Source organism: Temnothorax nylanderi, unplaced genomic scaffold (genome assembly GCF_030848795.1).
Source record: "Temnothorax nylanderi isolate EJ_2023f unplaced genomic scaffold, tnyl_v1.0 TNYL_tig0041_pilon, whole genome shotgun sequence".
Classification (NCBI taxonomy): Eukaryota; Metazoa; Arthropoda; class Insecta; order Hymenoptera; family Formicidae; genus Temnothorax; species Temnothorax nylanderi.
The window spans coordinates 1086075-1112026 of NW_027249103.1; the positions used below are offsets into that span (position 1 = coordinate 1086075).

The following is a 25952-nucleotide window of genomic DNA, read 5'->3' on the forward strand; positions in this document are numbered from 1 at the left end:
AGTTTTATGTTTCGAGGAAAATAAATTATTTCTCTCTTTCTTTCATTGCACAGAGAGACACTTGAGAGCATAATCCACGAGAGCGGATGTATGAAATTAAACTTCTAATTAAAATTCGTTGCATTCCGAAATTAGAAAAATAAGAAAAGAAATTTGTATTACTCGTTTTGCAATTAGAACTCATTTTTGTTTATGTCATTTTAACTCTTTAATTAGAAATTAGACATACATTTTAACTTATTAATCTTATATGCTTAATTTATAAGTATAACAATATAATTATAATTTTTTAATATAAGTTTATCTTACATGAATTCTATTCATATTTAAAATTCGAAGTATAAGCTCCAATGGAAATCCACGAATGTAGAAAACGGGCTAATTAAGAACCAAGCGTGGTAAATGATGCGCAAAAAAGTTTTATTTTTATTTCTATTTTACATATCTTCCAACCTTGACTGTGCGCCGAATAAATTTGTCGGCGGGTAAAGGTTGGAAGATATGTAAAATAGAGATAAAAATATAAAACTTTCGTGCATCATTTACCGCGCTTGGTTCTTAGTCAGCCCGTTTTCTATATTCGTCTATTCATATTTTTTAAAAGATCTAATGCGTGTTACATTGCGCAATAGATTTAGAAATTAAAATTCTTTACAGTTATTTAGATAGTTAAATCGTATCGTTTTAATTACGGGGAGGAAGGGGCCATTGTTTCAACAATAAACTGTGTTTCAAGTCCGAAAGTGATCAGCGCGCAGTTTAATAAGTTGGAATATACACACATATATATATATATATATATATATATATATATATGCACGGAAATTTATATTAAGCTACCAAAGATCTCTCTAAGCTCGGACCGAAAATGGCATTTATTCTAATTTGTATTTGATTGTTCCGTGTTATTTGTCGTGTTACATAACACATTACATTAAACATTGTTGCATTTGCTATTTGTCTTATCTTACACGTGACAGTGCATCTACGTAATTTCGTTAATAGTGCACGATAAAACGATCGATGCGTCACGTATGGAACTAACGCTTTCAAAACGATAGCATTTTATACTATTGTTCCTGCAATATATCCCAGTAAGCAAGAAACATACCTATGTGTAACTTTACATCGAACAATCATATATAGTCATTATAATCTTCAATTTTGGCTATTTAACCTTTTCTACACCTTTAAAATTAAAGCAAAAAGACAAAAATAAAAAATGACCACAATTTGTGATATAAAGTATTAATTCCATTTTTACATAAAACAATAAATATAAAAAACAAGTGCAGCATGTATTCCTAAAAGTGACTATTATATAGGTCAGGCCACGATCAGGTTGCTGGGTGTAAATGTAGCCATTGTCCGGTACTGGGACAACTTCCCCTACCGACCGTGTAACCGGGTCGCGGTCGCGGGTGCATTAGACAATTAAGAATTAATAAAAAAAATTAAAATTTATGTAATTTTATTTCGTCAAGAAGAAAGCAAATTTCCTCGAAAAAGGCATATTTTCCTTGATTAATTCACAATTTTTCTTAATTAAAATAAAAATTAAATAATCGTTACATTCTTAAAAACAGCACGTGGAATATTTAATTTAAAAATCTACATAAAATTTATGAAGTTTAATTAATTTCCTCCACAGGCGGGTTTACGTGCTTCATTTTTAAGGTTTCAATTTTTGTGCATTTATAACTTTTAGACACTACGCATTTTTAGCAATACATATATTTACTAAAAATGCATAGTGATAATTTATCATTATAGAAGTACAGACTATCGTAAATTATTATAATCTTAAATACGAAGTTATATATTATGAAGTTAAATATAAAGTTACGATGTTAGAGAGAAAAAAATTTGCCTTGTAAGAAAGAGAGAGAGAGAGAGAGAAGAAGAGGGAGAGATGAGAGTTTACGAATGTAAACTCTTGAATAAGAGGAAGTTTGGAAATAACTGAAGAAATTTAACAGATTCGATTTACACATTTATTCTATACTAGCTTGATACCCGTGCTTCACTACAGTAACACATATTTTACCCCTTTTCATCCTCTTAGGGGTCGAATTTCTAAAAATCCCTTCTTAGTGAGTGCTTACGTCATAGAAGGAATATACTCCCCGAATTTCATGTTTCTAAGTTTCTAGATTTAGGGGTTTGGGTGTTGATGAGTCAGTCAGTCAGTCAGGACATTTGTTATATAATAGAGATACTTTATGTATTTCGCCCATTAGCGTTATATTTATATGCGTGCGTATGTCATTGATACAGATTATGTTTTAGTGCAGAGTTTCAGTACTGGTTCTGGCTACGTCAGAGACAGTCTGATTATTTTCCGTCTGATCCGTCATCACGTTGTACTGGTTGCCATTAACATACTGTTCTTCTGGGTACTGCGAAGGATCGTATTCATCGTACTGATTATGGTCATGCTCCATCATGTAAGCTTCCATGTTTGGATCATTTGCCATGTACTGTTCATTATTTCGAACGTCTCCTTGCTGCTGATACACCTCCGCAGTTTCCGCCGTACTCGGTGCAAAGTTATTCTGATCGCTCGATAAGTCATACAAGTCGCCCTGCATTTGGTCGTTTTTCTTCGGCGCGTTCGAATACTGAATTTCCGGCCGGCCCTGACCCGCCACTTGTTGACCGTTCGCTGTATCGTATTCCTGATGGGTCATTCGTGACGCTGAAGCACCAGTCGGCAACCCGTTCGTATGCGGCGAGACTACTGAATCCATCGTAGCGTTATAATGAAAAGCTCCAGTATCATCGTTAGCTTCCACAACAATTCCTCCTGGAAGGTAATCCTTGTTACTCGACGTACGCGACGAATTTGAATTATAGATTCACGTGCGAATTAATTGAAAAAATTAATACCTGCGTGACTTACAAGGCTGCCTTGTATTTTACTTGACAAGTGTTCTATGTTGCTTTGTAAGCCGGCCATTTCTTCCCTGTGATAAACGTGTAAACGGATTTAACAGATACGGGTTTAACAGATACTCAAAAGTTAAGTTTCAACTATATTAGCGGAAAATCAATGTCACATCGAGCGTAATAATGTAATTATCGCATTTGCGTTAGGACACACTCTCGCTATTACTGTGCTGATAGAGACGTTTTGGAGGTGTCGGACTTCTTTTTCGGAATTACTTTTACTTTTAGATCAACCTTAACGGTACGTTTCTTGCTCGAAGGGGAAGCGGTTTGCCCAACCGTTGTCGCATCTCTCTCAACGACCCCCTCTGTCAACACAGAATAGCCCCAGATATATATATATATATATAGTGAGAAGTGGTGCGTTCTTATCTACTAATTGGCATCGTAATAAACGCGCGCGTAACAACGGGTGTTGATACGGGCTATAAATCAAGCTATCCGTGTTTGGGTCTGACTAATCGAGAGAATGAAAACTAAGCTAAGTAAAACGTCTGCTCAGCCTGAAGGGGAAAAACCACTTTGAAATTTAAAAAAAACGATTTTATTTTAATATCCTCTGAAAGTTTGGTGTCAAAATTTGAAGAATTGACAATGTAGATTTTTCCGTGAAGCAACTCCGAGCGCCCGAGCGGTCAAGCAGCCGGTAGGCACGGAACAAGTTTACGAATTCCTCCTATTTCGGGATCTTCCGAACTTATTGTTTATACTCGTCCTCTTTATTTCAGAGCCTTCGGGGATCTCGATTTTGTATATTTATTTTGCCAGTATTCTATAAGAGCTCTGTTAGACAGAGAATCTGAAACTATGATCGCGTTTATCTCGAAACAATATTTTTCAAACTGGTTGGCAAATTATCTCGAAAAATATTGATCCGATCGAGACCAGAAAAATTGTGAAATATTTGTCAAATAAAATTGAAAATTGAATTTTTAAAGTGCAAAAAAGAGGCTAAAAATAAGATGAAAAATAGACTTTTTTAAAAACTTGTATAACTTTTGTATAATTTTTTGAAATTTAAAAATCTCCTAAGTACAAACATAGCTAGGGACCTATATTTTAAGAATCCTTTTCGTTTTTTGATTTCAGATCAACCGTTTGGCCGAAAAATTACCAACCAGTCAAATTAACTTATCGTGTTGATTTTTTTGTACGTGCATGAAAATATGTACTTTCAAGTCAAAACCGATTTTTATTAAGAACTATAATTTTCTTTTATAAAATTCACAAGGGACCCTTATTTTTCCGATCGCTGCAGTGGTTTTCCCCCTGAAGCTACGTGCTTTATATATTTCTCATTCGGTTTCTGCGAGTCGGACTAAGAATATACTTGTGTTTAAGATTGTTAGCTTCCAAACGCTGTGTGAGAGATTGGCATTCGGCGGTCAATCTCGAGACGAGCGTGGCCTGATTACTCAGGGCGTCTTCTAGGCCCGCCACCGTGGCAGCTGCGAAATTTGGTTGCCTTGGTCAGCCTGTTGCGATTGTTAATTGACTAAATCTCAATCTCCGCCTATGCTAGGCATATATACTGTCAGCATGCCGATTTCTCACACATAAAGATAGTACTCTTAAGTCCATATAGTCAATTGTCAACAATAACACTTTTACACGGACAATATACCTAACATAGGCATATACCTAGGGCGATATCTTACCATGCTTAGTCTCCATATTCATTACCATGGACGTTAATTCCTTCTCCTTTTCCAATCTAGGCGTAATTTCGCTACGATTCTCTTCGGATCGTACAATCTTACTCATACTGATCTGAAAACATACGAGGACTTTATTTTATAATATCTTATTACATATTTCGCTGAAATTTCTTATATCAGTGTTTCTTATATCTCTTTTAATTACCAGGGGTACTCAAAAGTTTCCGGAATTCAAATCTCTCGTGCGAACTGGAGCCAGTTTAATGTTGTGCAGTTAAATATCACGAGACTTCAGTATCTGCTATATGTGGCATTATACTGAGAACATCGTGTCGTATTCAGAAGTTTTTCTGCACTATGCAATTTGTATTTGGTGATCTTTTTGTGAAATGGAAATAATTAACTGATATTTGGAAAAAAACAGCGAGTGTGTAAAATTTCGTTTCTTTTTAAATAAACTTGCTTAAAACTGTTCAGCTGAGACTGTCGCAATCCTCAAGAAATGACTTTAAAGATAATTCCATGAAAAGAAAATTACGGAAAAGAACGAAAAAATTCATACGAAATTAAAAGTATAAAATACAAAAATAAATACAAAAATGCTATTTTTTTAAACAATTCGGGAAACTTTTGGATACTCTATGATTTATTTTATATTACACATAATATACGTATTGACTGACTAAAGTGACATTTAAGATAGTCACCTCTTTCTCCAAAGATGCTATTTGCTCCGACAGTCGTAGGTTTTCTCGTCTGCAATGTACCAGATCGGCGTCCGCTCTTTCCAGACGCTGCTTGTACGAATTTATCTCTGCCTGCAATCTACTCTGCTCCTGACGAGCCTGCCGGTCGCTTCGTTCGGCCGCCAGTTTACCAGTTAAGACCTCTTGTTCCGCCGTGTCTTTCTCGCTTAACGCTTGGTTAAGATCGCTCTGTAAGGTGGCTAAACAAACCGATTGAGAATATTTCTTAGTTTGTAATTTTACATAAAATAAATAGATCTCCTACGGTTTTTAAAATTTATTCATAAACCCTACACTGTCGTTCGGGCAACATAAACTTACATATCTTATTTTGCAGCTCTTTTTTCAGATTGTCCATGGCGGTTTGTTTCTGTGACAATTCTCGTCTCAATTCGTTTATCTCTCGCCGCTGTTTCTCAGACTCCAGCTGCGACTTGTTGGTGGTCTCCCAATGGGTCGCGATATCGGCGGTGAATTGCTCGATTTGCTGATTGTATCGGCGCTCCACTTGCTGCCTCTCCTCGGTTATACGTCTGTTCGCATCCTGGGCCGCCTCCCGTAGCTTCTCATGTTGCCTCTCCAACTCGTCCTTCAATCGCCGAATCTCCATCTCGCTCTGATTCCTCTCAAACTCGATCTCCTGCCTGTCGCCCATAGACCGTCTCGCTCTCTGCGTCGCCTCGGTTTCCTTACCCCGCGCGACCGACAGCAGCTTCTGCGATTCTTCCAGCTTCATCTCAGCCTCGTACTTGGCGCGCAGAGCCTTATCCAATTCGGCCCTCAATTCGGCGTTGCTCTCGCTCGAACCGCCCTCGGACAAACGTTTCAAGTTCGCCTGATTCTCCTCTTGCGCCTTTCGTAACTCCAGTTTGGCCTGGGTCAATTGCGCCTCCAGCTCGCTGATTCTCGACTCGAACATTATACTGGGTCCCTCCAAGAATTTCTCCCGTTTGCATTCTAAAGTATTATCAACGTGACCACTCTCATCTTGCTTGTGACACTCGTGATTCACCCCACAGCGATCTTTATGATCTTGCAAAACGCACTTGGACAATGCAACTTGATTCCTGCTATGCAACGCCTCGTTTTCGGCTACGACCTATGAAAAGCCCATGGTAATTGAAAAATGTTATCGCGCCCATTTCTGCTCAGCTGCAGCTCAGCATTACTCAATTTGGAAGAAAGTTATACCTCGCGAACTTTGCTCAACAGATTCATCAGCTCATCTCTACAGTATTGAGACTCTCGTTCCAATTGCTCGATATAATCCTCCTGCCGTTCGATAAAGGACGTTAACTCCGGAGGAATGGATTGAAGATCGGCTCTTGACAACGCTATATTACTGTACGCTTTTGACGACTGAATAGTTTTCGAGAGAGGCGGGTAAGTGTTCAAAGCTGCGTTTCTGGAGAGATCCTTTCTTCGGAAACTATCACTGATCATACTTTGATCGTCGGTATCCTCTCCAGATTCACTAATTCGCGGATTACTGCTTTTGTATATGCTGCGAGCACTTCGCTGCTTTCTGCATATAGAAATTGTTTTTATCTTACTTTATTATCCGTAAGAGAGAATATGCACAAAAAATAATTAAAAGTAAAAGACTTACGGAATAAAGAATAATAAGTGAAACAGGACCGATATGAATCTTACAATTAATTAGAGAAGATTCAACCCGATCAAAAATGGCATCTTCTTTAATCAATTGTACTTATGAAATAATTCGGAAGAGAGATAGAGAAAGGGGGAAAGAGGAAATAAAGAAGGAAAAGAAAGAGAGAGAGAGAGAGAGAGTTAAAAGTCTATTAAATAATAATACAGTGCAAGAGAGAGTATTTTAATTGTAGACTGTGCAGTCAATACAAAATTAAATTTTAACAGGCCTCCTATAAACTAAAAGTGTATTTAAATATTCACATAAATATATATATATATATATATATATATATATATATATATATATAATTATAAATTATATTAATCACAATTCTCTCCAGCAATCTGTTCCGATTTTTATCCCGTGAAAATTTATAAGTTTATATATACAAGTTTTATTATTCTTTTTAATTTTATTTGCGGCATCGATCATTTGATCATTTAACTATTTATACATTTTTTTCGTCAACTTACATTCCAGACATTCCCGTTGGAGCGTACGATTCAGCTAACAAATACTTCAGTTTCGAGATAGCTTCCCTATATGCCAGCTCCATATAATCCGCCGGTTTCCTCTTGCTTAAATCCAACTTTGAAGTCCCATTTGTTTTTCTACAAAATAATCGTTTCTCTCGCACAGTTAGACAAATGTATTACACATATATGCACACACCCAGTGAACTAAACGTCTATTTAAATGGACTATGCCATTTAAATAGTTATAAAATGGCATATTTTACGGTGAATCTATCAACATATTTATATTTCTGACATTTTTAGAAAATAAAATTCTCAGAATTTTGCAAAATCTGTCTTCGGCAGATTTGACTATCTGGATAACGGAATAATAATATAATGTATAATTCGTCGAATAAAATAAATTTCAAACAAAAATAATCAACGTTGTAAATTAAACATTCCAAGAAATTGAGAAGTATCTTTTTAGATATTTTTACTAACTATACAATACCGTACTAATAATATTTAGTATCACATAATAATGTTCATCACGCTACTATATTACACAGACACCGTATGTACATAAAATGGTTTTCCTCTTGCATTAGTCGACTAATCAAATTATTAAATAAATTCCAACTTCACCTGTTCTTCAAGCGCTTCATACGTGCGACGCACGCCGGATCCGTGTAACTACCTATGCAGCCGGGTGACGTTTTCAATCTGGTGGTGATCCTCGGGGAGAACTTCGGACGTGCCGTACCCGGGTTGCCGAGGGTCGCGATACTCGTCGCGCTACCAAGTACAAATTGACGACAGTCGCGGCAACCGTAGGCGCTGTTCGCCGCCAGCATTCTAAGTGCTTTCTACCCTTTATCAAGCAGCTCGTCGCTTCAACCCTCTAAGAACGCACGCCGGTCGGCCGACCGGCCAATCGATGATACGCCTCTCCCAGCCAGGGAGAAGTCGACGAGGAAGAAAATCGAACGGCGCATCAACATTTGTAACTGGAGGAGCCTGGTGGTGGATCGCGTGCGATGGTACCATCCGACCCTTGTATATAGGCCCCTCGGCGGGGACAAGCGGCACCGTACCGCGGTCGTACCACCGCCGACACGTACGGCGTTCCGTGACTTTTATTAACCTGGGGCATACCTTCGGTAACGGCGAGACGAGACGAGGTACGAGGGTGGGCGAATGCTGGTGCTATCGCTCCCTGACATCATGTCCCGTTGGTGCGAATTCCTATGGAAACAGAATGATCAACAATGCGCAACGACGACGACGTTCACGGGAATAAAGTTTTCGTTAAGAAACCATTTAGATGAGAACAGTTTGCGTTGAAGAAGATAATTATCAGGGACACAGGAGACTTGTATTAAATTACCGGAAAACCGATAATTGTTTCGTAACCCTTTCTTTAGTCAAAGCGAAACCGTGAGACCACATTAAAATTTAAAAGTTTATGATATTAAAACCGTAATTGGATAGATTAAATTAGGTACTGTTGATTTGCAGCTTTCTCTTTGTTCGTTTTTAACTTACAATTTGTTATTTTTGTTTGTTTTAAATATGTTTCATTAAGGATTAAGGGAAATTATGTAGAAAATTATGTGTCATGTAATGTTATGAATCATAAATGTTTATCGTCACACAATGCTATATGTAAAACAACAACTGACAATGAAAAATATGATTTATTTAAGAAGATAGGTAACTGTTCAGGCAATCCTAAGACAGACCTACTAGATTCTAGAAAATCAATAAGTCTATTTTTTTAAGTATATAGGTAAAAAAATATACAGGTAAAAAAAACAGTAAAAAGAAATAAGATGCATTTTGGGAACGAATATGAATGAAAGGCTCAGGTAAATGTGTGTGTGAGAGCCTGTTTTTTCGTGTCATATTATTATAAAGTTAAAAAATAGTGAAACAACTGAATTAATATAAGACGTAGAATCATATAAGAGAATGTCGCCTTTTTTGTCGTTGTAAGATATTTAAAAGTTTATTGAGGTAATTTCGAAACATCAGACTTATCATTCTGTTCACAGTATAATATGTTAGCACCATGTAGTAAATCGTTCCGAAATGTGATATTTTATTCATGCGTATTTTGTTTCAAATTCAACAGTCGACATACTGTTGATACTAGCTCGACTAGTCGACTGCTATCGAGTGCATTCGCGGAGCGCGTTATTTTAACGCTATTGCATAATTGTATTCTTGTTTTACATCTAATGAGCGATAAAGATAGAATAATGCAATAGCGTTAATAGCGCGCTCCACGAACGCACCTATCGTATCGAAAAGGTTTAAAGAAACTTGCCTCTGTTAATTATTACTTTCTGATATTTCCAAGATTTTTTTTCCTTCCAACATTCAAATAACTTGGAATGTCGAAAAAGTTAACTTTTTACTTTTAAACATCTTAGAATAATGAAATGAAATATTAATTGCATAACCAAAGCATATGGCATACGAACAATCAATTTTGTTTCTTGAGAAATATTTTAAGTACGGTATAAAAACATCTGGTTATTCTTAATCAGAGATTAAGGATAGTATACAGACAATCAATTTTGTTTCTTGAGAAGACTAATAAACTTTTAAATATATTACAATAAGAAAAGTTTTCTTATATCACTACGTCTTATATTAATTCAGTTACTTCATCATTTTTTAACTTTATAATATTATGACAGTCTTTTTCATATAATAGAAACGAAGAAATAAAAAAAGGATGATAAAAAAATAAAATACTCAGAAATAAATCAAACGAGAGAAAAGAAAATATAATGAAAATAATTCTAGAGTAAAATAATTACTTCAATATTAAGTTTAGATTACTTTTCAAGCTTCTATTGCTTTGCGTGACGAGGTGCAATATATAGTCTCAAGTAAATGAGTGCACTTACCTTTAAAGTACAATATACGCACATAAATTCAATCGCATTAAAGTTAGAAGAGTATAACAAATATGTTTATATATTCCATATGATTTTGAGATGTGATCTCGAGGTATACCTAATTTCGAAATAATAACAGTATTAAAAATTTAAAATATTTAATTCAAAAATTGTTTACAATATATATATAATCTCTTACGTTATAATAGTTGTTTTCCATTTACACTCAAATTATCTGAGTTACTCAGTTATGTGAGTATTTTATACTCAGGTAAGACATATCATTTTGTACCTGCTTATTTTGGTGACAAAGCTATCGCATAACAATACAGATTCATAGCCTCACTTTAAATGTAAGTCTATTAGATTCATTAAAGCACACGATTGTGGATAAAAACTCAGTTGAATCTCACTTGCCAGCATGCAAAAAGAACGTGCATTCAACTGACGTCACAAGTGAGAATTATTTGAGTTTTGATGTAAATGGAAAAGCAACTAATAAATCTATTAATAAAACATGAAATAAATCCCAATAATATACATATATATATGTATATCGTTAAAATATATTAAATTGTAATAATATCAACGATAAGATCAACGATTTCAAGTAAAAAAGATAGTAGTTTGGTTACTATATCATACATCATAGCCTATACAGCAAGCACCGCTTATTTTCTCTTAATAAATATCAATATCTCTAAATTCCATATTTTATGATATTTACAAACTATAGATCAATTACATCATCAATGTACATTGGCTTGTGATTGGTTTGAAGAGATTGAGTTTCCGTCAATCGCATTTGGAGTTTCTATGAAACCTTCATCCTCGTCGTTGCGTAACGTATCAAAGACTAAAATAATTTTTCGCATTTACATGGTTGAACATTGATTTATAATCATTGTCATATATGTTACTAAATAAATGCATTTTAAACATACCCATGGTACGGGAGAATGGCTTGATGTATAAAATCATCAGTAAAGCAAATGCCGCAGACACGCCGCAGACATATGTAAGAATGTCTCTGTAGTAATAGTTAGCGTAACCAGCCGAAAAGTGCCTGAAAGGCAAGCACGGTTAAAGCGGCGGTTCTTTCAATTTGTGGTTTTTCAAGTAATAAAAATTCAACTAAGTTTTATATATGTTAGATATTCTTACTAACTTTACTGAGTATTGAATCAGCATAACCACCAGACCGTTACTAAGCTTATCTGCGAAGCTCATAATTCCGTAGGCAAAGGCACCGCTATCAGTATTTTTTCCTATTAGATCGGCGGTAACGCCAAGGCTAGTCACTAACATTATTGCACCAGCAGAACCTGAAACATTGCGAATTTAGTTAGCATTTTTTAGGTTTCCTAAATTTATAAGATCCTACATTTGTGTTATATCTTGTTAAAAATTATGTACACGAATTACCTAATAACGTAGCTACAGCATAGATCTGATATTTAATATACATGTCACCCTTGCCAAACTGTATCCATATACAGGCGCATATCGCAAACAGAGCACCGATAGAATACGCGACTTTTCGACCCCATTTTGTATTGAGTCTCTCTATGATTAAAGACATTAAAAAACTACTTAAATACATTGTCAATGGTATGTAAGCCAGAGACGTCGCAGGCATATTCAACGACTCGTGTAAATATAGAGGTATATAAATTTGGCACAAATTAATGAATAGCCGCGTAAGCATATAGACGAACGCTACTTGATATAATCTAATATCTTTCAATAATACTGATGCTGTCCTGTTATTTCTATGCAAAAGGCTACCTAAAAAGATATCATCAATTTGTTATTTGTTCTACATGTATACATATATACATATGAATATATAACCCTGAAATAACTATGTTTCTTTACCATTAGCATTGCCATTAGCGCTTTCCTTAACAACTACATGAAAGATAACGGATGCTACTAATCCAATTGTTATTCCAATTAGAACAACTTTTTGAAATTTGTGAATGTCATTAGGTCCAATCTGAACGTCATATGGATCGCTTGTTACATGTAGTACACCCCACATAATACAGTAAACAAGAACATTGGAGAAGACAGTAAATGTGAACCTGTTTAATATGATACAGAATTAGAGATTGTTTTATACACGCTATTATCTTCATTGAATAAATGTTGCACACATGCTTTCTTCAATGACTTTTCTACAGTTACCTTATAGCTATAAGTTCAGTCCTTTCGTGCTCAGCAGGCGTAAGCTCTGGGACTAAGGCCAAATGCGATATTTGTACCGCTGCCCAACCAAATTGGAAAATCACTACGAAAGCAGCATAATAAACTAGCTGTGCGTATTGATGCGAACTTTCACAGCCTATACATTGCGAGAATATAAATGGGAATCCCAATAGTACGCAAATAGTGCCTGCAAAGTAAATAATTATTGCAGTGTTGCGAAACAAAAGCATAGATCTAGAGCTAATTCTAGATAATCTAGATAGCTAAATCTGTTGAAACCAGATTTTGTAAAGTGTGCTACAAATCTTCACAAAATACCAGCAGAACTATGACAGAATCTGCTAACAAAACACAACAGCAGATTCACTGTGGAATATTGCGACAGATTGGCATCGACTACATGTGCATTAAACTCGCGTTCCGTTGACACACAATCTAACAACAAATTGCCAATAAAAACCAAGCAGAATGTGCCACTTCTTAACCATTTAAATGGACATATTATTTAAGTAGTTAAGTAATGACAGATTCTACTGGTTTCTTTTACTGGCAACCTACCGTCAGATTATGTCGACAGGCTCTTCTAGCAAAACATAAGCTTAATGCGGACACACTCAATGCCAACCTGGGGGCAACATTCTGCTCGTACTTTCTGGCAAACTGCCAGCGTACCGCCAATATTTTACTTCCTGACTAGATATGTTAGTAACAAGAATAGACAAGATAAGCAGATAGATAATAACACGATTAAAAGTAATAGGTACCTAATAAGTGCCAGGTCTTTCTTCTGCCGTATCGGCACAACCAAAAATTGTCATTTCTGTCGGACTGAAAACCGACGAACGGGGTGACCAGGGCATCCGCTATTTGACCGATGAGTAGCACAACGCCGGCCAGAGTCGGGTCGAATCCTAGCACCAGGTGAAAGAAGACCAGCAGATACGTGAACCACATGGAAGCGCAGATGTCATTCAGCACATGACCCGTGCCGTAGCCTAATCTCAAGTAAAGAGGCAATTTCCGTATTATCTCCGTATAATCGTCGATCGAGCTGCTCGTGCCGGGCTCCATCGTGACGGATGATCGTTCCTGAGCATAAACAGCTGGCTTCTCTCGCGAAGCGCGACCTCACGTTCCTCTTCCCTCTCGGGGTGTCCTCGCTGACGGAAGGGAAAGGTCTGGCACCGGACTCCTAATGACCGTTAAATTACTAATAAAGGATATATCCAGATATATCGTTGCGGCGTCATCGATGAGTCAGACATATACATACCGTGCGTAATCCGACGACAGGATGAAGAAAGCCGCAACACGGCGGACAGTCGTCGTCGTGTCACGTCGTCGCTTCCCTTTCCGACGTCACGCGAACGAAAATCAGCCCAAATCAGCCCGTTTATCAAAGTCAAAGGTGTTCGAGATAGAGACATCGGTCCTAACCTGTCAAATCTCTCTCCCGAGCGTCATGTTGTTCCGCTGTGTACCTGTCTGTGACCTCATTTACTTCGACAGTTCGACGTGAGGAGTGAGGAGCGGTGAGCAGCCTGAGCAGCCATGTGACGATGTGACTCATTCTCACACGCCTCGCGGACGGACGATAACATAATCAAAGGATCGCGTTTCACCTGCGTCCCTCTTCTGATTTATAAATCTTTATTCCGTTTTAAGACACAGCGTTTTCGGATTTGCCCCAAGGATAGGATAAAACTAAAATATCTCGCCTGAAACTTCAAAGCAAGAAAGACCGGATGAAACAGATTGCAAGAAATAAGCAGCGCAGACGAAGCTTAAACGAATTACAAATTTGTTTACGAATATCAACGAATGTTTTCCAGTATTGCATTCTCTTTTTTCTCTAGTGTAAAAAAACGGAACTTTAAATTAACATGTTGCAACGTAATCCAACTTATCTAGTCGAAAGAATTAAACGCTACTGTAGTCTACGATTAGTTTATTAAATCATATTAACAATATATGTAACAGTATAGGCGGGATTTAAACCCGATGACTAAAATATATATCACTACCAATGAATAAAATAAATTCTGACATAGCAAGACCACTGCGAATTACATAATCTCCCTTTTTTGTATCTCTATGCTGCTTCTTCAGCTATATTGATATATATATAATGTACTGATACATGGAAATATGGAATAATATACACATAGGTGGCAAAAAATACTTCTTCTGCACTTGCGTATGAACACTTGGAACACAGACATTCCATCTGGGTTACATTGTGCTTGGATAACAACTCGATTATAGGATAACTGTATAATTCAGCTTTGAAATTAACTTGAAAGCTGCATTTTTCTAGATGTACATTATTACAAATCGGACCCGCGGTAGCGCGTCATTATTGTGTAACATCTTCATTATTTTACTTATACACTAAGAGACGATCTGGAATTGAGATAGAACTGATGGCCAGAGAAGAGGAAGGTGAGGACGTAGATGCACGCGGCGATCCAGCAGTTGTACGCGTTCTGCGTGTATCCTCGGTCCACCACTTTGTAGAACTCATCAATCGAGGTGAAGTTCTTCTCTCCCAACGGGAGATCCTCCACCAGCGCTACGCTCCGGACGTAGAAAAATACTCCCATGAAAAGCTGAGGATGAGAAAGATCCGGTAAACAAAATGTTAGCTCTACACTAGCGGGTTACCAATAGATCTGATTATATTGTAGTAGATTGACATTAACTGCGTCAGCGTTAAGCTCGTGTTCTGCCAATAGAGCCTGCCGACATAATCCAACAGCTGATTGCCAACAGAAACCGAGCAGAATGTCATTTTATAACCGTTCAAATGGAACACATCATTTAAATGTTGATAAAAAGACATTTTCTGTTCGATTTCTGTTGGCAATCAGCTATTGTCATATTCCGTTATAATTCTACTGGCGTTCCAACGACAAAATTTCTGGCGAAGGTTCAGCGAAACCTGTTTTCGACAAGCTTGACTGGGGAGCGTACTCCAGAAATTTTCATCCCTGGATACACAAATACACCTACAGAAGCGCGATTTATCTCTCACCAGTTGGAATATGCCCCAAACGGACAGCACTAAGCCGCACAGGGCGTACTTGGGCCCGCAGACCTTCATCCTGACCGAAATTGTCCGCACTGGGTGGCCGAATCTAACCAAACTGCGGCCCGTCCGTTGTTTCGCGCGGACGCTCGGCGATCAGCAGTAATTAGCCGTGAACGTGAACGGAGGTGTCCCAGGTGCTGCCTAACACCCTCGGCCGATCGCCCGTCGTGATCATTCACCGCGATGAGGGTTTTTGTAATCATGTGACGTTCAGCGATCTCGATAGTTCGCCTCGAGCGCCAGCGATATCGATATTTATCGATAGGGCCTTCGGGTCACGTCGCGGGCACTCGCGGGCAGTCGCGGGCCTTCTCCTCCGGCGATTGGCCTGGATTGGCCGCGATCGCTCGTCCGCAAAGAGAAGAGGGGGAAACTCGGCGCGAGAGTACAGCCAAAAGGCCTGTTCGTTTTTTAACTGAACTTCTTGCGCAGTTCGTCTTTCCTCTTTTTCTTTTCACTTTGGAGAGATGAAGAGAAAAGATGAACTTTGCCAACAAGTTCAGTTAAAAAACGAACAGGCCTAACTTCATTACGCTATGTACGATAGAACGGTATATATTTATCGGCATTTATACTCTCGTCTCTCTCGATAGTCTCGATCGTACGCACGTCGTAAACAGCTGGACGTCGACGAACCGAGCCGAATTCCTCCGATCGGAAAGAGTGGGATAAATAGTGAAATCAGCGGGCTCGCCGGAGTCCGGACCACCGACGGCACCGAACACCACCGAACACCGACACGCAACGCACACGGCGGGGCTCAGCGGCTCAGAGCGGGGCTTACGTATTGGACGTGATTCACGCTTCCTGCTGTTGTCAACCCTGATTCATGGGATCATGGTCGACCGATTGGGTTAGTTCGTGCTTCGTTTTACTGGCATTTAATTAATATCGCGGCGGCCCGCGAAAAGGCGAGGCCGCCCGGGTGGTCCGGGTGACTCGGGGAGGGCCACGCGCGTCCCGCGGTCGCGAACGGGCGGACCCCGTGGCGCGCGGCCCCCTCGTTCTCGCGCGATTACGCGCGCGGGGATAACGGTCCACGGAGGCTGTCGGGCGCTCCCCTCCCCCCCGTGTTTGGTGGGCCGTGTGCTTTTGACAGCTCCCGACAGTTCTGGGACAGTAATCCCGTTCTGTTTGGTCGCACGCTCCCTCCACCCCCTGTTTCTCTCGGGTACGTTCTTTCCACGCGTGAAACCGTGACGACGTCGACGTCGACGCGCGAGAGAGAGAGAGAGAGAGAGAGAGAGAGAGAGAGAGAGGTGGAATTTCGACGGGGGTGTGAGAGGTGCAGCCAGAAAGGACGAGCCTCGGACGTTTTCGCTCGAGGACGTGGGTGTGTTACGAGCGTGACACTCGGTATGTGCTCTCGCGTTAATCTTTTCCCCTCCCCGTCCCCGGGGAGGTTTCTGTTTCAGTAAACAGCGAGGCCAATGCCAGGCGTATCGCGATGGTCGAAAACTGCTTCGGCGGGTCGGGTCAGGTAAGAGAGATCCATGCCAGTGTAGTTTACTCCGCACAAGTTTCTCAAATGTTTATAGATCTGACACCTGCAGAAAAGATTGATCCGTGCACAGTCATTCGAGCTTAGTAAATTTACAGACTCAAATTCAACACTGTGGACACAGTGAAATATTACACACACTCAGAAACGTTTCTAACTTTGTACCTCATAATTTGTGTCTGATTAGTGTTGCATCATCCTTTATTTGTACTTTCCTAATGACTTTGACATTGGTTATCAATGGCTGTATCAAACCCGATTTGGGGAATCAAGCGCCAGATCTTGTGCTCGGAAGAAGAAGCTTGTAGCTAATTGTAGTGACGACTCACTGATGGATATTCTTTTCACAGCCGCTCGCAGTACCCGGCCGAGTCCTGGTGGGTGAAGGGGTCTTGACGAAAATGTGCAGGAAGAAGCCCAAGCCTAGACAGTTCTTCCTCTTCAACGACATATTGGTCTATGGCAATATCGTGATTAATAAGAAAAAGGTACGTTGAAGAAGTATTTATCTTTCACAGATAAAGCTTATGACGTACAGAGTGAATTCTGTATGTAACAAGCAACACAAAATGATAATAGGGACAATAGCAATGTTGATAATAACGAAAATGATTTGTTTATAGTACAACAAGCAACATATAATACCATTGGAGGAGGTAAAGTTAGAGTCTTTAGCGGACGAGGGTCGTAAGTACATTATATTGTTTAATACACTTATATGCGCACTGCAACCTCTGTTTATTCCACCCATATTACGTATACTCTGAAAATACTTTAGAAGAAATTGGAATACTTTGAAAAACCTTTAGAAGGAAGATTTCAAAAGTACGTGCAAAGAAATCCATAAACGTCGATGTTAACATGTTTTGCTAGAAATCGGAGGAAACTTGCCCACGAGATGATTTCTTTCCAAAAAATAAATGAGACTTTAGAGATGCATATTTTCAGTTTTGTTTTTGAGAGAAATAATGATGCACTTACTATAGTTTTTTTTTTTTTTTTTTCAATCAAGTTAATATATGGATCAATAATCGAATGAGATCATACGTATTTATATCTAGAAAATGTTAGTATAGTATTGGATCATTATTTATAGAATATCGTAATGGATGGCTCATTAAGACAGTAACAAAGTCGTTTGCTGTTTATGCTGCTACTCCAACAGAAAAGCAAGAATGGATGGCACATATCACAAAATGTATCGAAGATTTGTTAAGAAAAAGTAAGTAAGGATTCACTTGTTATAAATATGCATATTTTCCAAGACAACAGAGTCTCCAAATCCTGCGAATATACGACTTCAATTTTATCTTTTTTATTTTTCTGTATTTTTTAGGTGGCAAAAAGCCTGTCGAAGTCCACGCAGCAGTTTGGGTGCCAGATAATGAAGCCACAATTTGCATGCACTGCAATAAAACACAGTTCACAGTATTAAACAGACGGGTAATGACAGAACCAAACATTTTTATTAATTTAATTAATTCGGATAATTGTTGAAAGACTGAACCAACAACTTTTCATTTCAGCACCACTGTAGGCAATGCGGAGCGGTAGTTTGTGGTCCATGCAGTAATAAAAAACTATTATTGCCTGGGCAAGGAAATGGTAAAGCTGTCAGGGTCTGTTTACAATGTTACGATGCTGCTAGTAAAATCAAAGCTATACCCACGACTGCCGGGGATGGCTTAAATAACAAAGACCCGCAACGTAATAATTCCGCTGATAGTTCAGGAGGGGACAGCTCTGGAGACGACGATGACGGAAATAAGGAGGAGAATCACGATGAGGTAATTAAGAATTTTTTTTCTTATTTTGGATATAAACTAATGTTCATGTAATTTATCCATATATGTATGTCATTTGTCCGAGTTTATAACAAAATATGTTTATTTTTTTGCTATTACTAATTATTGTTATTCTTATATATGTATTGCTCGTTCGCTATTATAGAAATGTTAGTATCATGAGATCTTACATTTTTAATATGTTATGTAGTATATTTATACATATATACTGTAAAACTAATAATGTATTATATGTAATGAGAATGTTCCTTTTTTCTTGCAGCCTAAATTCTATTCCACGCTCGGCCGATGAAAATGACTGTATATCATACCGAACGAGATACAAAAGAGATACGAAAATTCTACAGAAAATTATTTTTAAAAATCAATATTGAACTATATTATCAGTAATAGGAAAAGTTTATAGAAATATCATTCGAGAAATATTTCTAAACAATACATTAGAAGGAAGATTGAAAAGAAAGATGATTACGTATGACGTGAAATTCCGCCAAAATTCACAAACACTATCATTATACATATATCTAATTTACACATCTGCAATTTTTAGTAATAAAAATCTTGCATTTTATTAACACAAAATAAGAAATAGTAAAAATGTATAGATGACTGAAAAAAACAAAAGGAAGTACCAATATTTTTTCTAAAGAATCAGAAATGCACAGTTAGAAATTAACAAAGCTTTGTAATTGGTTAATACAATTAAATAACGATCGATACAAGTTATTACATATAACGACTAATTATAATTAGATTCTTTTTCTGAAACCTTTTTCATCATTATTCATCAATGTACGTATATTAAGAATATATGCCACCATTGTGCCTTTTTACATTATTGATCAATATCATATATAAATAAACGATGTAACATTTAATGCAACATAGAATTCGGAATGTAAAAACTCATTTTTAATGTATACATTTCTTTCTACCTATTATTGCAACTACGTTACAAGTAAATACGTAGCACTCCACAAACATGATATCTGTGAATAAACTTGTTGTATCATTATAAATTTAAGAGTGTTATTTGATGAAATAGTAAACAACACATTATCTTTTGGACGGCAATAGTAACCAAAAGATTTAACTAGTTTATTAGAATTGATATACCGAGAATCTCGAGGAAAAAATATTCAATTAATGTATAAACGATAGGCAAAAAGTGTTTTTAAATTTATATATAAGATAAAATATGCCATTATCTAAACCGCACTGATACGAGAAATCAGATAAAGAAGGCGAAAATATATCATTTGTACAGAAGACCATTTTTAAAGTTTTATATAAAATTACTTTGTAACAATATATGTTAGTCTGTACCATGATAATATAATGTTTCATGACTACAACTATATAATATATAAATACATATAAATATGTTATAAAAACTATACAGTAAGTTCCACTACACGAAATAGAAAATGTTAGTACCAACTCGTGTCTTTTTTTTTTTCTTTCTTCTTGAGAAGAATATACTATTATAGCGCCTAAGTATATCGAAATCTTTAATCTTTCGTTATGCAAGTTTTCAGGGTCTGTTACAGATCTTTAAGAAAACGAACTTGTTATTACTTTTGTATTGTCTCTTATTGACATCTTATTCTAGAACAAGCTATTTTTTAAAGAAACAAAACATATCACGCATTTTCACATAAATATACTGAATTATTCGTATGAAATATTGTACGTTAGATGTCAAATTTTACATTTGTTATTCATAGATTTTAATGAATAACTAATAAACTAAGTGAACTCTCAACTAGTATTTTCCATTATTTCTTAATGATGGAAATTATTGATAAATCTTGCGCTTCGAAAAATTTACAGATGAAAAAGATTTTCGTTTCCTTTTCTTTTTCGTTATTTAACTTCATGTTCTGTGCATTTATTTTCTAACTTTACTGAAACAGAATTGCTAGCTACCACTAAGTCTTTGTAACGTTCCACCAAGTCACTAATGGACCGCCTTCTCGAACCGTTTTCATGTTTTACAACTATGCCCTTGCTCTCATCATTTATAAACTGTATCTCTGTAAATTCGTCAAACTCTGGTTTGTTTACTTTAATTTCGCGATCGAGTTTATCTTTCACTTGTCGTCGAGGCATAACTTGTGAGACGTTTCGTTTTATCGGAGTAAATTGTACAGATGAGGAAGAAGCTTTGAGAGACTCTCCGCTCCAATTGAAAAAACCCTTTGCTATGGTGTCTAAATTAAGATCCGATGAACTGGACGCTTCTTCTATTGTATTTGCAATGGTAGAATTGGCTAGCGCGGTAGATGGCAGAGACATCATGCTAGAATTGGCTACATAAATAAATATTACTATAAGTATATGAATATAACTTGAATTTTATTGATATATACCAGGGTGACAATCAAAAAGTTGTTGAACTTTCTTGAAATAGATATTTTATATATAAATGTCAAAATTAAATAAATCAATGTAATTCTACTCTGCACTACTCTGCAGAGACCTGCACCCAGAACCTAATCATTATTAGCACACAACGCAAAAAGAATGTGTTTACGAATTTAAAGAAGTATAAATATAAAAGAGGATCAATAATGAGATTTCTTCAACAGTATGTTGTTTAATTCATTTCATTTCCTTCGTTATAAAATAATCATTGTCTAGTTTTAGTAACTTTTTAGTTATTATCCTTTCATATTGTTTTTCTTGATGTAATTATTAAAAAATCCAATAACAGTATTATCACAAACAGGATTTCTACATACCTTTTATATTTTTATTCATGCATGTAGAAAATAATCGGGAGTATTTTCCTGTTGTTCTCTTACAGAACTGTTTCACTTTAGGTGTCATAAAACGCGTATTCAATCCTTGTTTTTCATTACTGGCCGATGATATAGTGTCGATGTTGATGCGCGATACGAATTTCGTTTTTAAATCTGGCGTGTAATTCTGATTGTGCCGCATGTATCTCGAAAATAATGATTTATGTGTAACTGTAAAAGAACGAATAATATATTAATTACGATAACGATCATTTAAAACATTATTATCTACAGTTGTTTCTTAGATCTCGAACTTACTTTCACCCGGAGTAAATTGCAATAATTGTGTATCATTTCTTTCGTTCGCGCAATTAGTATTAATTTTTATAATAGGCGAGGGCATAAGGAGTACGCTTTTTACGAAGGGCAACACATTTTCTTCGGGTATGCGCTCTATACTTTTCGCGCATAAAACACTTTGCGTCTCCTCCGTGGAATCTATCATGCTTGCCAAGAAAATTTTGAATACATTGCACATGGATTTCATGTCTTCTGAACTCGCCTTCACTTGCAAGAGACACTGCGATAGGTCTACTAAGGCTCCTCTCCTTAGCCATTGATATATTTGATTTAGTACCAAAGTGAGCAGAAGAATGAAATTGTGATATACCAATTTGTTATCATTATACAAGTGATAAAGATAATGCTAAAAAAAAAACATAAAATTGATAGAATATCAAATGTCGGATATACATTTGTGATACTTATTATTTTTCAAATAAATCGTGATTTGATTAATATAAGAATGTCTGGGGCGGCAGTGTGGTCTAGTGGTAGAACGCCAGACTCGTAATCTGATAGCGAATTCGGGCGCTTGCACTAGTGCACACTAAGGCTTGTTTATAATCTATTCTTATATTTAAAGTCATTTAAATACACATTTAAAAACTTTTTAGCCAATAAAACAATCTGTAATATCTATATGGATGCTGTACAAATCATTTTACAGACTAAGAAGTATTTGAGATGATCTGTAAATATAACAATTGATTAAGAACAAGCCTTAGTGCGCACTCAGTGTGCACTAGTGCAAGCGCCCGAATTCGCTATGAGAAACCAGGTTCGAGTCCACTTGAGCACGTAAACATTTATTTCCGAAAGTTGCGCCCTCCGCGCGAGAAATGGACTCTCGCGCGGAGAAAACTCTCTGGGCTCTGTCTTTCGGAAAGAGACGTTAAGCCATTTGTCCAAAGAGGGTGTTAAGTGAGAGGAGAAGAGTAGTGGTGGATGAAAATTGTAACCCCAAGGGGACCGATTAAAACTTCCAACAACATAATATAAGAATGTTGATCGATATAAGAGTCGATTAATATAAGAAAGTTGATTAATATGAGAAAAGTTGTGTGATATACAATTACTCATTTAATATTCAACTTTACCTGTACTTCAGGTGGAAACGGTAATTCCGATATCAGAGAATAATCGACTTTTTCCAGCTGCATGCTATCCAGTGCTTTCGCATCGTTCGATAGGTTCGATATTATGCCACTTATGTTCTCGCACACTCTTTCTAGATCCTTCAATAACACGTTCCGCTTTCGTATGTATTGTATATTTTCGTCTAAACTATTTTTCCACACTAAAACCCATGTGCGTTCATTAGTTTCATGCGTACAACGTGAAAGATTCTCGACAAGAGTTATATATTAGAAATAAATATAACAAATAATATAATATAATATAAAATATAACATAAAAATAAATATTTAAAAAATGATTCTAACTTGATAGGATCTCTGTAGTTTCGACATTCGTCAAATATTGCTTTACAGATTCGCCAACAGGAGCTGCAGACACATGTTTTGCCACAGATTGTTTTTTGTTGAACAATTCTGCTTTAACTTTAGCCAGATGTTCTCTCTCCTCTCTAAAGGAAGAATAAAAGAATTTAGAGAATTTGTAGTAGATCTTAATCTTAGTTGTATCTTACTACATCAAGAGGAGTTTAAAAGTATTACGCCAATGTGAAATTTGCAGCTTTTTCAATTTGTACGAAATTTCGATGACGACTCAATGTGTCGCAAGTGACATTTGCCTTGGACCGCTGTAGGTACGTTTTAACTAAGTCACTTGCAAGACCTGGCTTTGGTGTAAATACAACTTCGTATTCACCTGAAACAATAGGTAATAACTGGATACATTATGACCAGAATTTTATTTGCTTATAAAAATATAAACAATTATACAAGCAATATCAATTGTCTCTAATAAAAAACTATTCAGATAGCGAAATCTGTCAAAAGTAGATTTTGCAAAGTGTTTGTTACAAATATCATCAGCAGAAATATAAAAGAATTTGTTAACAGGATAGGATGGCAGATCAATTATAAAAACCAAGCAGAATTTGGAGTAAAAAAATTGGAATATATCATTGCAAAATAAATTCTACTTGGTTTCTGCTGACAATCTATTATCAGACTATGTCAACAAACTCTGGTGGAACGTAAGTTTTATGTTAATGTCAATCTGCCATGATGTTCTGCTTGTATCTGTTGACAAACCACTAATATTTAGTATAAACTCCCAGTAAGCAAACTGTCCGCAGTATGACAATGGATTGGCAGCAAATTCGCTTAAATACTGCAACAGGTCTGGCATCATGTGTTCACATAAAATTCATGCTTTGCTGGTAGAGCTTATCAATAATCTGACAGTAGATTGTTGACAGAAACCGAACAGAATCTGTTATTTCATATACATTTAAGTGGAATACATTATTTAAATACATATTTAAATAAATCATTTAAGTGAAACAGATTTCGCTCCATTTCTGCAGTCAATCTATTGTATTTTGTTAGCAGATTGTTACATTTCTGCTAGCATTCTATCAACAAAATTGGCAGCAGCCACTTTGAAGATTTGTTCTCGACAGATTCCACTATTATGAGCTATTAACATTTCGTTTCTTAGATACCTACCGTCTCGCGTAATATACGTCCTCAGCGCAAGCTGCGACAGTTTCCACATTATAGACATAAACTTAGTACCACTTGCGTGATGCAAGTGCGTAGTGACCACGCGTGGGAATCCTATGTCGGGATTCTCCAACGCAATGACGTTCAAATAGTCTTTGACATTATTGCGATACTGGGTCTCAGTCTTCTTGCAAATTACTGGCCATTCGACTAACTTTTTAAAACGTTCCGAGTCGTATATCGTCAGCAGATAATGCGAGACATATATAAATCCCGCAGTATTTGGCTTGTCGAACATTCCCTGCAACACACAAATCTTTGCTGTGTCACATCGTTACCGGTAAAAGCCGAGGAAAGTGACGTGTACGGAAAATAAGTTCCGAAAGTAAATAAAGGCAAAAGAGAGAGATAACAACAGAGAAGATAAATCAACAGAGAGAAGTAAAGGTGTTTACCTCGCGAAAGACTTTTTGGAAGTCATGATCTGGCGGGACCAACTGATTCAATAAAAAAACGTTTCGATGGAAGGACGCGCTGACAGCCATTCTTTGCACGCAGAGACTTCCCGCTTCCCGCACCGCGAGCGACGAAAAACCCAGCGTCAATTAATATTAATCATGCGGTACGCGACGCGCCAGTCGCTCATTCGCGACACGTTCTCTCGATCGGCGCGGAAACTTTAGGAACGACGCGAAATAAAAGCTTTCAAAAAACATTCAAGCCCGATTGTAATTCGAACAACAACACATTCGAACTATTCCAAACATTTAACGGCAGCGCAGGGAAGACGGCGAAGACCTCTCTCGGAGCGATCGTGAATTACAGAACTTTATCAAACCAGGGCAAACCAGGGATTGGATTGAAATTTGACCAATCAGCGGCGCCGTGGCTTCGCACCCCCTTTCGGCCCACTTTCGTCGACTCTTTCGCCGCATCTCGCGCGCGATGCGGATCGTCACTGAGGAAAACGCGCGCGGGCGGCGCATTGCGAATCGCCCCTAAGAGGACGAATGTCGTATATTACGCTCGGCGACCATTTTTGTGAGTTCGCCGTTCGCTTCACGGGTCCTTCGCGCGGCGAGTGAACGTCGTGCCGACGTGCAAGCACCACGTGGCGGTTTCGCGACGGGCTCCTAAACGGGAGAGACGGACAGAGAAGTGGAAGTTCGATTCGTTCGTCGATCGAAACGCCCGCGGACGTACTACGCGCGGATCTTCGCCGACATGTCGCCGACGGCCCGCTGCTCC

At 37.4% G+C, this 25952-nt stretch overlaps 5 protein-coding genes and 1 long non-coding RNA gene across 8 annotated transcripts; 2 read left to right on the top strand and 4 right to left on the bottom strand.

The window, feature by feature from the left end:
* Positions 1 to 1980: 1980 nt before the first annotated feature.
* LOC139771588 (serologically defined colon cancer antigen 8 homolog) lies at positions 1981 to 8322 on the bottom strand. The gene is made up of 9 exons (XM_071704466.1): positions 8114 to 8322; positions 7484 to 7621; positions 6545 to 6878; positions 5675 to 6452; positions 5315 to 5553; positions 4608 to 4719; positions 4280 to 4397; positions 2890 to 2966; positions 1981 to 2806 (listed from the first exon to the last, which is right to left on the bottom strand). Exons 1-9 carry the CDS (start codon positions 8320 to 8322, stop codon positions 2286 to 2288), a joined length of 2526 nt encoding a protein of 841 aa, XP_071560567.1. The 3' UTR covers positions 1981 to 2285.
* LOC139771601 (uncharacterized) lies at positions 6597 to 11320 on the top strand. Its single transcript, XR_011717929.1, has 2 exons — positions 6597 to 6736; positions 8126 to 11320. It is a non-coding gene; the product is annotated as an uncharacterized lncRNA (long non-coding RNA).
* On the bottom strand, positions 10519 to 14389 carry LOC139771595 (major facilitator superfamily domain-containing protein 12). The gene is made up of 8 exons (XM_071704483.1): positions 13862 to 14389; positions 13353 to 13780; positions 12568 to 12775; positions 12256 to 12464; positions 11803 to 12165; positions 11546 to 11702; positions 11322 to 11443; positions 10519 to 11233 (listed from the first exon to the last, which is right to left on the bottom strand). Exons 2-8 carry the CDS (start codon positions 13657 to 13659, stop codon positions 11127 to 11129), a joined length of 1473 nt encoding a protein of 490 aa, XP_071560584.1. The 5' UTR covers positions 13660 to 13780; positions 13862 to 14389; the 3' UTR covers positions 10519 to 11126.
* Positions 14390 to 14519: 130 nt separating this feature from the next.
* On the bottom strand, positions 14520 to 16006 carry Rnasek (Ribonuclease kappa). Its single transcript, XM_071704494.1, has 2 exons — positions 15623 to 16006; positions 14520 to 15197 (listed from the first exon to the last, which is right to left on the bottom strand). Exons 1-2 carry the CDS (start codon positions 15689 to 15691, stop codon positions 14973 to 14975), a joined length of 294 nt encoding a protein of 97 aa, XP_071560595.1. The 5' UTR covers positions 15692 to 16006; the 3' UTR covers positions 14520 to 14972.
* A 197-nt stretch (positions 16007 to 16203) lies between these two features.
* Positions 16204 to 19894, top strand: Rush (rush hour). Of its 3 annotated transcripts, none has more exons than XM_071704490.1 (8): positions 16204 to 16532; positions 17095 to 17159; positions 17531 to 17668; positions 17804 to 17867; positions 18277 to 18402; positions 18517 to 18623; positions 18707 to 18967; positions 19248 to 19894. In XM_071704490.1, the coding sequence occupies exons 1-8, from the start codon at positions 16517 to 16519 to the stop codon at positions 19275 to 19277; spliced, it is 807 nt and encodes a 268-aa protein (XP_071560591.1). In that variant the 5' UTR covers positions 16204 to 16516; the 3' UTR covers positions 19278 to 19894. The 3 variants fall into 3 exon arrangements, with proteins under 3 accessions (XP_071560591.1, XP_071560594.1, XP_071560593.1); XM_071704493.1 differs by having other exon boundaries at positions 18346 to 18402; XM_071704492.1 differs by lacking the exon at positions 16204 to 16532 and adding an exon at positions 16558 to 16850.
* LOC139771591 (uncharacterized) lies at positions 19651 to 25673 on the bottom strand. The gene is made up of 8 exons (XM_071704471.1): positions 25160 to 25673; positions 24708 to 25005; positions 23748 to 23901; positions 23514 to 23656; positions 23169 to 23368; positions 22048 to 22435; positions 21730 to 21960; positions 19651 to 21297 (listed from the first exon to the last, which is right to left on the bottom strand). The coding sequence occupies exons 1-8, from the start codon at positions 25247 to 25249 to the stop codon at positions 20852 to 20854; spliced, it is 1950 nt and encodes a 649-aa protein (XP_071560572.1). The 5' UTR covers positions 25250 to 25673; the 3' UTR covers positions 19651 to 20851.
* Positions 25674 to 25952: the final 279 nt, after the last annotated feature.